The sequence below is a fragment of the Vicugna pacos genome, chromosome 1 (genome assembly GCF_048564905.1).
Source record: "Vicugna pacos chromosome 1, VicPac4, whole genome shotgun sequence".
Lineage (NCBI taxonomy): Eukaryota > Metazoa > Chordata > Mammalia > Artiodactyla > Camelidae > Vicugna > Vicugna pacos.
In genome coordinates this window covers 49,417,668-49,432,663 of record NC_132987.1, presented here as the reverse complement: position 1 = coordinate 49,432,663, position 14,996 = coordinate 49,417,668, and the positions used below count along the sequence as shown (strand labels likewise).

The following is a 14,996-nucleotide window of genomic DNA, read 5'->3' as shown; positions in this document are numbered from 1 at the left end:
TTACGTGAGGTGAGGATCACATCATAAGAAAGAAATGATAGTTCTTCTGGGGATGGAGGGTTCGGGCAGGGCTAGTGAGGGAGGAAGAGCAGCAGGCCTGGCATACAGCAGCTGCTCAGACAGTATGTGTTGGTTGGTTGGATGGATGGATGATGACAGATGGACAGGTGGATGGATGGATGGATGGACAGATGGATATCCTAACCTCAGGGAGTACAACAGATAAAAGGAGTGGATGGGAATAGAAGTAGGGTACCCACCCCCAGAAAAAAACAGCATGTACAAGGGCCTGACATCACAGTGTGTCCAGAAAGGAGAAGTGGTCTGCTGTGTCTGGAGCCCAGAGCTGATGGAGTACGAGGGAGGGATAGGAAGGTTACAGGGGTTAGATCATGGAGAGCCTTGTAATCACACGCAGAAGAGTCTGGAGTTCATCCTGCAAAAAAGAGAAAGACATCTGGGATTTAAGCTCCAGTGTGCCACCGATGCACAGATGGAAGCATCTGTGAAAAGATCGCTCGGGGTGCAGTGGGCAGACTGGGTGGGATTAAAGGCGGCAAGTCTGAAGGAAGATTAGTCGGGAAGGTACAGCGCTAGCCCTTTTAAGGGATGAGCACTCGGACAACAGTGAGGATGAAGAGGACAAGATGGACATCTGAGCCATTTGGGAGGCCCAGATAACTAGACTTGGTCACCAACCTGCCACAGAATGAAAGCAGATTTCAAAGGATGTCTCGGCCTTGAGAAATCAAGATGAAGAACAACTCGGAGAAAGAGGATAATTCATTCAGTCTGGGCACAATGAGCCTGAAGTACCTATGAGGTGTTTGAGTAGAAGAAGCCAGGCCCAAGTCAGATGGTCAGGTCTCCAGCTCTGGAGAGATACTGATTTGCAAGTCGCCAGCTCAGAAACAGCCGCTAAACAAAGGTATGGGTGACACGGATGAAGAAGAGCAGCTTTCAGAGAAAGAAGACAGGATGGTCAAATGGCATCCTAGGAAATGCCAGTATTTAAAGGATAAAGGAATGAAACGATGCCAGTGAAAGGAAGAGAGAAAGGGCAGTCTGCGAGGGGGGAAAGCCAGCAAAGAGCGGTGCTAATGAAAGCAGGGGTGGAGCAGTTCCAAAAGGAAAATAAGTTCAAAGACTCAAAAACTCGTGTGAAATCAGAGCTAAAGCATATCCACCAAGTGTGGCAACTAAGAAGTCACTGACAACCTCAGCAGTTTTAGCAGATTCACAGGAAGATGGATCAGACGGCAGTGGTGAACTTAAAGGGAGGTGGAGTGAAGATGATGAGAACAGAAAAGTTTTAGAGAAGCTTTAATTGATGGATGGGATGACTGAAGGAGGACTCAAGTCAGAGGGACAGTTCTGAGGTGTGCTCTTTCCTAGCGTGGGAGAAAAAAGCCAGAAGAGGGAGGTGTTGGAGATATGGAAGGAAGTGGAGTTAATGAGGCAGGAGAACAGAGAGAACACAGCTTTCTGCAGAGATGGGAGGAAACCAAAGTGGAGCCACTGCACATGAGTTCCCAGGAGGGGAGGAAGGAGCTCAGGGAGTTCCTGTCCAGCGGTCCCTGTTTTCTCTGGGAAGTACAAGTCCAGTTGTTTTCTGAGAATGATGAGGGAGGTGCAGGTAGGGGCTCGTGGAAAGCACCCAAAGTTTGGAGTGGGAGAGGAAGTAGACCAGATTTGCAGGGCAGTGACAGGGCCCAGCAGAAAAGGGAAGGCCAGGAATTTGACACGGTCCCAAACCCCATGGCAATGCGGGATTCCGAGCCGTGCGTGCGTGGAAGCAGAGGATGATACTGATGCATGCACGGGCTGGGGTTCTGGAGGACAGCCAGGGAGGCAAGACAAGGAGATGAGGGTCAGTTGAGGGTATCAATAAAAAGAGAATGTTTAAAGTCATGGATCCTGAGAATCAGGCTAAACAGATCAAAATAGGAACAAATGGGTGAAAGAGCTAAAATGAGAGAGGGTTGTGGTTGGAAAGTGAAATACTTAATTTAAAATGTCAGAGGCAGAGCTAACTGCATTCTCTAATTCTGCCACTAGCTTTGTGACCCTGAGCAAGTTATTTCAAGCCTCTGGGCCTCAGTTTCATTTTTCCCTCCCAGTTTCCTAAAACGTCATCACTTTCCACTAAGACAGATGATACAAAACGAACTTCATCAGAATTGCTATGTCCCACCTAACAGGAGTGGTGAATGTAAATCACGTAGCATCAGTCCAACGTTAGATTATTTTCAAGCTAATCATTCAGTTTATGACCTATCTGACCTCCTGGCCTTTCTTCCTCCTATTCTCCCCACTGTCCAATTAGGGGATCTCTCCTTTGTCCAGAACTTAAACAGAGAACATATTAGCTAGGCTAGGGTGAGAGAAAGATGAACTTTAAATCAGCATGGACTATTTAGAAGATCCAAGACGGTCTACAAACTATTAGGACTAATGCAAAAGTTGAACAGTATTGCTAAACATAAAATCAATATTTGAAAATTAATAACATCCCCAAACACCATCAATAACCAATTAAAACACCTTAGAGGATAAAAGACAGCAGTAACAATAGTTCTAAAAATTATAGGGTACCCTTAGAAATCTAACAAAATAAAAGCTCCATTATTAAAAATTGCAAGATATTACTGAAGGGCATAAAAGAGACCTGAATCAATAGAGGAGTATGCCATGTTGAACAGTCATTCAGTCAATGTTTATGAAGCACCTACTATGTGCTGGGCACTGTTAAGTGCTGAGGACACAGAGGTGAACAAAGCAGACAAGAGTACCTGTCCTCATGGAGCTTACACGGTGCTGTGGATTATAGATCACCCTACAAATTCAGTGTTATCATGATCAAAATCTCAACAGGATTTTTTTAACTAGATGAACTGATTCCAAAATCTATATAGAAAAATCAACATCTAAACCCATTAAATTTCTAGGAAAAAATGAACATGGAAGAAGTGCTTCTACTGCTAGATGTCAAGACCTTTGGGAACAGTACAGAGTTATTTGTCTAAATAAGAGCAACAGAACAGAACTGAGAGCCCCCAAGCAGACCCAAGTGTGACTGGCAACTTAAAATTTTTTTTTTAACGGCACTATAAACCACTGAGAAAGGACCGCACTACTCTAGTAATACCGAGACGATTAGTTATTAAAAAGGGGGAGGGGGAGGAGCAAAATCCCACATTTGACACAAGTATAAAAGTAGGTTATAGATGAATTAGACCTAAAAGGGGCCAGGTCAAGATAGCAGAACAGAAGGACGTGGAGCTCACCTCCTCCAACAAATAAATCAAAAATACATCCATATGCGGAAAAATTCTCACAGAATACCTGCTGAACGCTGGCAGAAGATCTCATAAAACCAAAATTGCAAGATTATCACATAACCAACAGGACGAACAAAAAAACAAAGGAATTGGGACGGGACCTGCGCCCCTGGGAGGGAACTGCGAAAGAAGAAAGGTTCCCTCTCCCTGGGAAGCCCCTTCACCAGCGGGGATATCAGCCAGGACAGTCAGGGAGATTCAGAGGGTCAGAGGAGAACCCAGCAGCAGGCCTGTGGCAGGCAGAACAGAGCGAGACCAGCACAGAGTCCCGGACACCTCGCTGCACTCCCCAGCCCTCGGCATATATCTGCTGGTGCACACGAGGGCTGGGTGCTGAAACTCAGGCTTCAGAGAGCAGACTTGGGAAGAGGCCTGGGGTTGGCTGCGTGGAGGGGCTGGAGTGTGGTTCAAGGCACAACCAGGGGTGTGTACAAGATGCTGGGGGCCACCACTGAAGCCCCATTGTTAACGTGCACACTGAAGGGAGGAGTGGGGCCGCCACAGCAGCCTTATTCTCGGGGTGCTCACAATGCGCAACTCTGCCTCTAAGAGTTTTGGGACCACACAAGTGAAGTGGGTTGCCCACATGCAGAGACAGGGCTGAAATCTGAGCCAGTCCCCAAGGGTCACGCAGAAGCAGGGCTGATATCTTAAGTGTCCCAGTGGCTGAGTGATCCACGGATTTACATGCCACAGGCAGCTTTGTAAACTCAGTGCCTGCAGGACATTCAAGCAGACTACTTGTGCTCCTGGAGCCAGTGCGGTCCAGCAATGCCAGCTGCAGGCTGAAGAAGTAGGGCTGGGGTCTGGGCTAACTCAGTAGACCCCACAGTGGATCCGGGTGTGCAACTACAGCAGCCCCAATGCCTGAGCTCCGCGGTTCTGTGCTAACGGATGTGCACTAGAGGCTCTGTGAGCACATGTGAGGGACACCCAGGCCGACTGCCTGACTACCTATGGTTGAGGCAGGGCTGAGGGCAGTGCCAAAAGCAGTGTACTTTGTGAACCCACACAGCAGGTGACAGGAGACACCACAGAGTGCCCTTCCCGGTGGACGGCCCCTGGGGAGGAATACGCAGTGGCGTGCTTCCCAGCAGCAGCTTCCAGTCCTGCCTATCTCACACCACAGCTCAAAAACGGGTCAGGAGGGCCTCTACTCCAACAACTGGGGAGCAGACCCTGCCCCCGACAGGGCTGTGACACCACAGAGCAAAGAGGAGGCCTTGCACAACATCAAGTGCAGGCTCTCGTCACACCACCAATCATATCCCCTATGGAGGGGTAACAGCCAGCACACACAGTGGAAGGATATAGCAGGCTTCCATACTAAAAACAGCCCCTAACAAAAATATTAGACTCACGCAGGCTACACAGGGACCCTCCCACATAAAAACAGCCCTTCAAGACCACAGTAGATACCTGTTACTCCTAAATTCATAGTCAGTGAACTATAAGTAAAGTGAAGAAGCAGAGGAACCACTCTTAATTAAAAAAACAAGAGAAGTCCCCTGAAAAAAGAAAAAAAATGAAATAGACCTCTCCCGTTTACCAGATCCCATGTTCAAAACAGGGTAATGAAAATTCTGGAGGAATTAAGAAAGGCTACTGACAGAAATGGAGATTACTGTAAAGAGGAACTAGAAACTATAAAGAAGAGCCAATTAAAATTAAAAACCTCACTTGCTGAGACAAAAGACAAACTAACTAAAGGCAATAAATAACAAACTGCCATTTGCAGCAACATGGGTGAAACTAGAGATTATTATATTAAGTGAAGTAAGTCAGACAAAGAAACACAAATATCATATGATGTCACTTATATGTGGAATCTAAAAAAAAATTACAAATTTTATTTACAAACCAGAAATAGACTCACAGACATATAAAACAAACTGTGGCTACCAGGGGGGAAAAGAGGGAGGAGGGACAGATTAGGAGGTTTGGATTAATAGATACACTTTACTATATACAAAATAGATAAACTACAAGGACCTATTGTATAGGTAGGGAACTATATTCAATTTCTTATAATGAGCTGTAATGGAAAAGAATCTAAAAAAATATACATATATATGTATGTATATGTATAACTGAATCGCTTTGCTGTACACCTGAAACTAATATTGTAAATCAACTATACTTCAATAAAAAATAAGAATTAAAAAAAAAAAACAAGGGCCATAAAGAAGGACATATATGAAAAAAGGATCAATACAAAAAGATATTGCACTTGTTAACATATAGGCACACAATATAGAAGCACATAAATACATAAAACAAATATTAATGGACCTAAAAGAAGAAATTGATGAGAATAAAAAAATAGGAGACATTAACACCTCACTCATATTAATGGACAGATCTCCCAGACAGAAAATCAAAAAGGCAACAGAGATCCTAAATGATACAATAGAACAGTTAGACTTAATTGATATTTTCAAGACATTACATCCAAAAGAAACAGAATGCACATTCTTTTCAGGTGCACATGGAACATCCTCTATGATGAACCACATACTAGGACACAAAACAAGCCTTAACAAATTAAGAGGATAGAAATTATTTCAAGCATCTTTGCTGACCACAACAGCATGAAACTGAAAATCAACCACAGAAAGAGAAACGAGGAAAAAATCAATTACATGGAGACTAAACAGTGTGATACTAAGAAACCAATGGGTAAATGATGAAATAAAAGAGGAAATTTTAAAAATACCTTGAGACAAATAACAATGGAAACACAACCATACGAAATTTATGGGATACACCAAAAGCAGTTCTTAGAGGGAACATAGCAATGCAGGTGATACAGGCCTTCCTCAAAAAAAAAAGAAAAGAAAAAACTTCAAATAAAAAATCCACCATCTAAAAGAGTTAGAAAAAGAAGAACAAACCTGAAGTCAGCAGAAGGAAGGAAATAATAAAGATCAGAGAGGAAATAATAAAATAGAGACTTAAAAAACAAAACAAAACAAAGCAAAAAAAAAACAGTAAAACTAAGAACTAGTTCTCTGAAAGGATAAACAAAATCTACAAACCTCTAGCCAGGCTCACTAAGAAGAAAACACAGAGGACCCAAATAAACAGAAGAAGAAATGAAAGCAGAGAAATAATAAACAATACCACAGAAATACAAAAAACTATAAAAGAATACTATGGACAATTATATGCCAACAAATTGGACAACCTAGAAGAAATGGACAAGTTTCTAAAAATGTACAGCCCACCAAAAACTGAATCAAGAAGAAATAGATAATTTGAACAGACCAATAACTAGAAGTGAAATAGAATCCATAATTTCAAAAAATCTTCCTGCAAATAAAAGTGCAGGACTGGATGGCTTCCTTGGGGAATTCTACCAAACATACAGTGAAGAACTTACACGGATCCTTCTCAAACTCTTCCAAAAGACTGCAGAGGGAACACTTTCAAAGTCATTATATGACGCCACTATCACACCCTGATACCAAAGTAGACAGACACTACCAAAAAAGAAAATTACAGGCCAGTATCTTTGATGAAGATACATGCAAAAATTCTCAACAAAATATCAGCAAACCAAATACAACAACATATAAAAAAGATCATACAATACGATCAAGTTGGATTAATCCAAGAGACACAAGGATGGTTCAACATACGCAAATCAACTAATGTGATACACCACATCAACAAAGAAAGGACAAAAACCACATGATCATCTCAATAGATAAGAAAAAGCATTTGATAAATTCAACATCCATTCATGATAAAAACTCTTACCAAAGTAGGTACAAAGGGAACGTATCTCAACATAATAAAAGCTATTTATGACAAACCCACAGCCAACGTAATACTCAATGGTGAAAAGCAGAAAGCCTGCCCACTAAAATCTGGAACAAGACAAGGATGCCCACTCTTACCACTTCTATTCAACGTAGTATTGGAGGTCTTAACCACAGCAATCAGATAATAAAAAGAAATAAAAGGGATACAAATTAGAAGAGAAGAGGTAAAATTATCATTATATGCAGATAATATAATACTATATAGAGAACCCTAAAGCTACTAGAGCTGATAAATGAATTCAGCAAGGTAGCAGGACACAATATTAACTTACAGAAATCTGTTCCATTTTTTTACACTAACAATGAAACATCAGAAGGGAAAGTTAAAAAAAATTCCTTTCAAAATCTCATCAAAAAAAAGAAAATACTAAGGAATAAACCTGACCAAGGAGATGAAAGACTTATATGCTGAGAAATATAAAACACTGATAAAGGAAACTGAAGGTGATGCAAAGAAATGGAAAAATACTCCATACTCTTGGACTGGAAAAATTATTGTTAAAATGGCCACACTACCCAAAGCAATCTACAGATTTAGCATGATCCTATCAAATTACCCAGGACATTTTTCACAGAACTAGGACAAATAATCCTAAAACTTATATGGAACCACAAAAGACCCAGAATTGCCAAAGCAATTCTGAAGAAAAAAAACAAAGCTGGAGGCATAGTTCTCCCAGACTTCAGACAATACTATAAAGCTACAATAATCAAAACAGTGTGATATTGGCACAGAAACATACATATTCATCAATGGAACAGAATAGAGAGCCTAAAAATAAACTCAATCACCTATGGTCCTTTAATCTTTAACAAAGGAGGCAAGAATATACAATAGAGAAAAGACAAGTCTCTTCAGCAGGTCGTGTTGGGTAAGCTGGACAGCCACATGTAAATCAATGAAGTTAGAACACTCCCTCATACTACAGACAAAAATAAGCTCAAATTGGCTTAAAGACTTAAATATAAGACATGACACCATTAAACTCCTGGAAGAAAACATAGGCAAAACATTCTCTGACATAAATCACAGCAACATATTCTTAGGTGAGTCCCTCGAGGCAATAGAAATAAAAGCAAAAATAAACAGATGGGACCTAATCAAACTTATAAGCTTTTGCACAGCAAAGGAAACCATAAACAAAACAAAAAGACAACCTAAGGACTGGGATAAAATATTTGCAAATGATGAGACTGACAAGGGCTTAATTTCCAAAATATACAAATAGCTTATACAGCTCAATAACAAAAAAATCAAACAACTCCATCAAAAAATGTGCAGAAGACCTAACTAGATATTTCTCCAATAAAGACATAGAGATGGCCAATAAGGACATGAAAAGATGCTCAACTTCGCTAATTAAAGAGAAATGCAAATCAAAACTACAGTGAGGTACCACCTCACACCAGTCAGAATGGCCATCATTAAAAAGTCTACAAATTACAAATGCCAGAGAGGGTGTGGAGAAAAAGGAACCTTCCTACACTGTTGGTGGAAATGTAAATTGGTTTAGCCACTATGGAAAACAGTATGGAGTTTTTTTTTTAAACTAAAAATAAAGGTGACATATGATCCAGCAATCCTACTCCTGGGCACATATGTAGAAATGACGAAAACTCTAATTCAAAAAGTTAGAGTTTGTAGCAGCATTGCTTACATTACTCAAGACATGGAAGCAACCTAAATGTCCATCAGCAGATGACTGGAAAAAGAAGATGTGGTGTATTTATATACAATGGGACATTACTCAGCTACAAAAAAGAATGAGATAATGCCATTTGTAGCAACATGAATGGACTAGAGACTATCATACTAAGTGAAATAAGCCAGAAAGAGAAAAACAAATACCACAGGGTATCAATTATAGATGAAATCTAAAATATGACACAAGAGAACTTATTTACGAAACAGAAACAGACTCACAGACAAACATACGAAATCTCCTCAAGGAAATGCCAAATGTTTAGATGCCACTTCAACAATCATTAGATTGGCAAAAATCAAGTCTGATCAAGCGTTGGTGAGGGTGTGGGGAAACGCACTCAAAATCACTGCAGATTGACATATAAACTGGTGCAACCACTCTGGGGAGGACTTGGCAATATCTAGGAAAAATGAAGATAAGCTCACTCCTGAGCTGATATTTCCACTTGTAGGTGTATTTCTGAAAGAATTCTTGTACATGTTTCCCCAGGAGAAATGTATAAAAATATTATTCAATACGTTGTTTGCAGAAGCAAAAGAAATGGAAACAATCTAAATGAATAGAATAACAGATAACAAGGTGGAACACCAAACAACTACAGAAATGAATTAAATACATCCAGATGCACTGCAGCATGGATAGATTCTGCTGCAGGGGAAAGCTCCACGGAGAATTAGAGGTAACAACATGATGCTTATCGACATCTTTAAAACACATGAAGCCATACTATACACTGTTCATGAATACCCATATAGCTAAATAAAATATAATGACATGCACGGGAATGAGAAACAACGAATTCACAACAGCGGTTACTTCTGCAGAGGGAGGGGACCAAAAGAGACTTGAACTTTTAGGAAAGCTCTTTCTCCAGCTTAAAAAAAGAAGCAGAACATGAAGCAAAAATATCCAAATGTTTTTTGTTTCTGATTTTTGTATCCATGAGTGTTTCTGGCATTATTTTCTGTACTTTTAGACTTGATTTTTTTTTTCAATCAGCCAATCCATGTCTTTCTGAACAATTCTAATCAGAAGTTCAGAGGAAGAGAAATATAAAACTAGCTAAGATAACGTTTGGGAAACCTATGAATCTCTGCCAACAGTGCTATCTTTCTTTCCCATCATCCAAGAGAATGAGAAGTTACGTGGGCATAGTAAATTCTCCATGGGACGAACCCCACCAACTAAGACCACATTACAGAGAAGGTGTCAAGGCCAGTTCTCCCGAAGCGTGTACCTCACCTCTCGCACGTGTCTTTTCAGGTGCATGTAGACACTCTGTCCAGTTTTCCGAAAATGTCTTTCTACGTGTTCCCTTCCAAAGGCCAAAAATGTATTCATGCATACATAGAGTCCACCTTCAGAATTCTAGAAGAAAGAGACACGTTACAACATTAGTCAAGCAGTCTAGATGCAGAAAAAGGAAAGGGGAAGGAAGGCAAACGATGACAAACAATGAAAACAAAGTCTAGCAAAAGGCCACCTGGCCGTGGTAGTCATCTATGGTGACCTCTAAAAGCTCACAGCCACCCAGCAGCAGCTCCTGCCCAACCTGGGGTTCCAAGTGCTCCAGCCAGCTGAGCACAGTCTCACAGGCAGGGAGCTCCTCAGAGAGCCTGGGAAATAAACATGCCTGTCTGACTTTCTAAAATAGGGTAACGGACGATCAGAGATAGAAGAAAGTTGGCAAGTGATCCAGCGCCCATCACTGCAATGGTTCATCACCAGTCTTCGTCCTTGGTCAGTGAAAATCTCCAGGAATATAAAGTTTTATACCCTTTTCACAGGATAGGATGCTTCAAAGATATTATTCCCTTCCTTTGGCGATGCATGGTATTTGATGGTACCCATTAATAAATAATAACAATTCAATAAATAAATAATAATGTAATAAGTAAGTAATAAAGGATGGAGTCCTCACCTTACCTCATGCCTGATGTGTGCCAGGGGCTTTGCATGTACTATTTCTAGTCCCAACAACGCTGCACGCTGCTTAGTATGATTTCCATTGTGCAGTTTAAAAAAAACGAAGGATAAGTCACTTGTTCACATAGCTTGGAAGTGTCAGAGTTAAATTTGAATCTATTTCTCTTTTATCCCTTTATGCCACATTTCAAATATTATTAATTATAGACATACTTGAACAGTCAAGGACAGTGTTCACATTTTAGACACCTGGTTTTCTATCCCAGTTTCATCTCTCCTTTTCTCTCACTTTGCTTAATGCGCTTCTCTGTAAACTTAGCCTATAAAATCAGCCATCCTTTCCTCAGCAGAAATAGATTTTTATTATGCTATTAGTCTCACCTGTCCAAATAATTTTTTAAAAAGCAAGAATTTTAAGCACCTGTCAGAATTGCCAACAAACACCTACCAAAAATCCTTACATTGAATTTTAGAAGAGCACAAATTACAGTATCAAAACAGACATTGATGCTCATTGCAAATATATGAAAAATAATTTTAAGGTTTCAATACCTCAAGATTGTTTATTTTTTTTAATTTCTAATAAAATTTTCCAACATTGTAGATATGGTTTATAAGCCAGACATAAAGGACTCTTGTCACAACAAGAACATTATGACAGCATTAGCACAAACATGTGCTTATTATTATAGCATTTACATTGCATAAGGCAAGAAAAAGGCACAATGATCACAAAGAAAGAAAGAAAATGGTCTCAATTTGCTGATGACATTATAGTCTATATGGAAAATCCTAAGGAATCTACAAACTACTAAAATAACAGCTAGTAAAACCAATAAAGAATTTAATTTGGCCAGGTCATGGAATACAGGTCAATAGATAAAAAATCAATTTCAATTTTATACACTGGCAATACTTACAAATGAAATTTTTAAAACTTGACTATAATATACCATCCAAAAAAACTCAGAATTATACATCTTATGCTTCTGGTTAGCTTTTTTTCCTTTAAATGAGATCATTGGACTAAAATTAGAAAATTTCTTCAACTGGAGGTAACACATTACATTCACCTGATCCATAGATCAGGTAAATATTTTCAAAAGTTTTTTTTAATAAACATATTCTTTTGCATAGTCATAATCCTTAAGGAAAAAAATATTACATCATTATAATGGTCAGTTATTCATTAAGCCCATTAAATTGAGCTTTAAAAAAAAAGAAACCACTTCCATTCTCTTCCAAGAAAATGTATTTGGATCAAAAGGAATTCAAACCAGAAGATATACTGGAGGAAATGAGATTTGTAACCCAAGGTCCTAAACTGCCACTAATTAGCCCTGTGGCCTAAACAGGTTTGTCATACGGTCTCTGAGCTTCAGTTTTTTCCTCAACAAACATGGCTGAACCAATCATTCCTACCTCACAGGGTTTCATGATGTTCAAAGGGGATGACACGCCCTCTGTACTATAAAGTAGTGCATAAACATCAATAACTATTTATTGTGAGCTAAAAGTTCTGTGTGCTATCTCCTATTATCTCAATTATTTTATAATTGAGGGGAAATTAAGCAGAAGCAGGGAAAAAGCAGAAGGAACAAAAAAGCGAGTCTGACAGCCACACAGGCTGTGGATAACAAATATTAACCTGTCAGAAAAAATGTATTAGGCAGCTAATGGGTGAACCAAGAAGTTAGCAAGCTGAAGAAAAATGTTCAGAGCATTTTTCTGAAGAAAAATACAGACTAGCTACATAATGCAAGAGTAATCTCTAAAATAATTATACAGTCTTTGCTATTTCATTGCTAAGAGTCTTTGACTTATTAGAGAACTTGATAAAAATCTGACATGCCAAACATTCAGTCTCAAGTTTCTGGAGTCACTTGATATTGTCACAAAGAGAAAAATGCTTTGGCACTCACAGACAACCCCGCATAGGGAAGGATCCTACTACAAACATCCACGGGCATCTTCCATCCAGCACACGGGCTGGCCTCTAAAGCAGCACATGCCTCTCACCAGAGGCTCTGAGATGTAGGCACTGTCCAGGGCACTTGCCAGTAATTCTAAAAATTCAAGACACACTGAGACAGAAAACCCTTTAAAAGCTAACCCATACAGAACACTCCCCCAGTCTAATGATCTACACTTTCTTCCCTCTTGCCTCATTAATGTCTAAATGCTGGTCCTATAAGACACTTTCTTTCACATACAAAATCAATACTCCATGCCACGTGCTCTGAACAGCTTCTCTTACTAATGTTGAGAAGTCTGTGCTGACAAATCTCCCCCAAATTCCTTTGTGACCAAAGCACACAGAATGGTTTATAGCCTGGGATCAATCAGAGCTAATTGACTCTTAAGTTTTCAAACCTTCAACCTCATCCTCTCATTGACCACCCACACCCCCACTAAGGTCTCTGCCCCTAGAAAGCTCTCCAAAGCAGTTCGCTTCGTGTGACCAAAAGTGCCGCCAAGGAAATCAGGCAGGACGTTCTTGTATAAGCACGGTGCTGAAACTGCACAAACTAGGGCCACATCTTGGACTTCATAGTAATGCTGGCAGAGTACACACAAGAAGAAGAGTAATTATACTTGACTGTAAAGACTGGGGTGGCCCACCTCTGTCTTAATGTCCGGTGTCCATTGTCTTAAGGTTTGTTGTGCTGTGTCTTTAGAAAAAAAAGAAAAATTAAAGAAAAATTTTTTTAAAAATAAATCAGGCCGGTTAGAGAACTGTACCAACTGACAGTGAAATGCAACTCAAAGAGTAAGAGGGCAGAACACAAAGCAATATTTTTTTCAAGTAGTAGTAGTAGAGTGCTTTATTAAATTAAAATAGACCACAAATGCAATTCACATATATTGGACTAATTTTTTTAACATTTTTTATTGATTTATAATCATTTTACAATGTTGTGTCAAATTCCAGTGTTCAGCACAATTTTTCAGTCATTCATGGACATATACACACTCATTGTCACATTTTTTTCTCTGTGATTTATCATAACATTTTGTGTATATTTCCTGGACTAATTTTTTTAAAATAAATGGTAGCATAATAATGGAGATTCCAAAAATATATTCATTCTATGATCACTGCTGCCATATGTCAAACCAAAAGATACACAGGAATGGGAGTGGGAGGAAGAAATTAGTAATAAAAGTTACTGGGACAGTCGGACATCAGCGTAGAAGAAAATTAACCTAAGATGATCCACATCTTATACCAAACACTATAATAAGGTCCAGATAGATCAGCATTTCAAAAACTGGAAAAGAGCAGAATAGCATATTTATCCTATTTGGGAAGAGGAAAATAATTTCTGGCCAAGAAAACATGGGATATCAAAAGAGATGGAGTACTCGAGGATAAAAATGTAAACACTAGTGAGCACGTTTTGCGTTACAAAATGTAATGAAACAAACAGAAAACCAACAATAACAGAATGGGGAAAGATACAGCATATAATGAAGAAAAGCTTATTTCCAAACTATGTAAAAATTTGATAAAGTTGCAAGATGTCAACATTCAGGTTCAAGTTGATAAGAGTTTGTCGGCGTTTTTAAAGATCTTTTAGTTTCAACCGTAAGAAAATATTAAAATCGAATCATCATATCTTCACCACCTCCCGAAGTAAGCACATTAAAGCAATCTCAAGGCAGTTATATGTCTACTGAACTAGCAAAAAGTATGGAAACTACACAGCCTGAAGCCACAGAGGAAACGTGCACGTCCACCCCCACAAGAGAAATCAGTTCCACCCTTCTCGAGAGCAGGGAAACTGTGGCCTTCGACACAGTATCGCTCCTTTGGGTCTGACTTCAGAAACCCAACAGTAAGAGAGAAAAATAAAAATTATTTTTATAAAAATATTCACAGATAAACTATTAATAATTGGAAAAAGTAGAAAAGGCCCCAAATAGAGGAGCTAAGAATATATGACACAACAAAATACTGTAACATCATTTAAAATGACAAATTTAGGACTTGTGTGTAATGTGTGTAGAAAATATGTATAGAGCTGTGTAGAATGTGCATAGAAAAACAACGTTCATGAAAAAAGGACACATGCCAATGACAAGAAAGAAGAGGAGGAGGGGAAGGGAAGTTGTATACTGACGAAAACCTGAGATAAAACAGAAACAGATCAATGGTTTTATATTTACTTAAGTTCTTGGCTTGGGGGCCCTCA

The 14,996-nt window shown here is 39.3% G+C and overlaps 1 protein-coding gene and 1 non-coding gene across 3 annotated transcripts in view; one reads left to right on the top strand and one right to left on the bottom strand.

The window, feature by feature from the left end:
* Positions 1-14,996, bottom strand: part of USP13 (ubiquitin specific peptidase 13) — a 112,369-nt gene that overhangs the window by 77,995 nt on the left and 19,378 nt on the right. Inside the window, exon 2 of one of the 2 annotated variants that reach the window (XM_072961510.1) lies at positions 10,117-10,242. The exons of the other annotated variant lie outside the window; for it this stretch is intronic. Coding sequence (XP_072817611.1) covers positions 10,117-10,242 — 126 coding nt within the window. The remainder of the gene's footprint in view (positions 1-10,116; positions 10,243-14,996) is intronic. 2 annotated transcript variants of the gene reach the window in all.
* On the top strand, positions 13,292-13,472 carry LOC116282915 (small nucleolar RNA SNORA81). Its single transcript, XR_004192457.2, has one exon. It is a non-coding gene; the product is annotated as a small nucleolar RNA SNORA81 (small nucleolar RNA).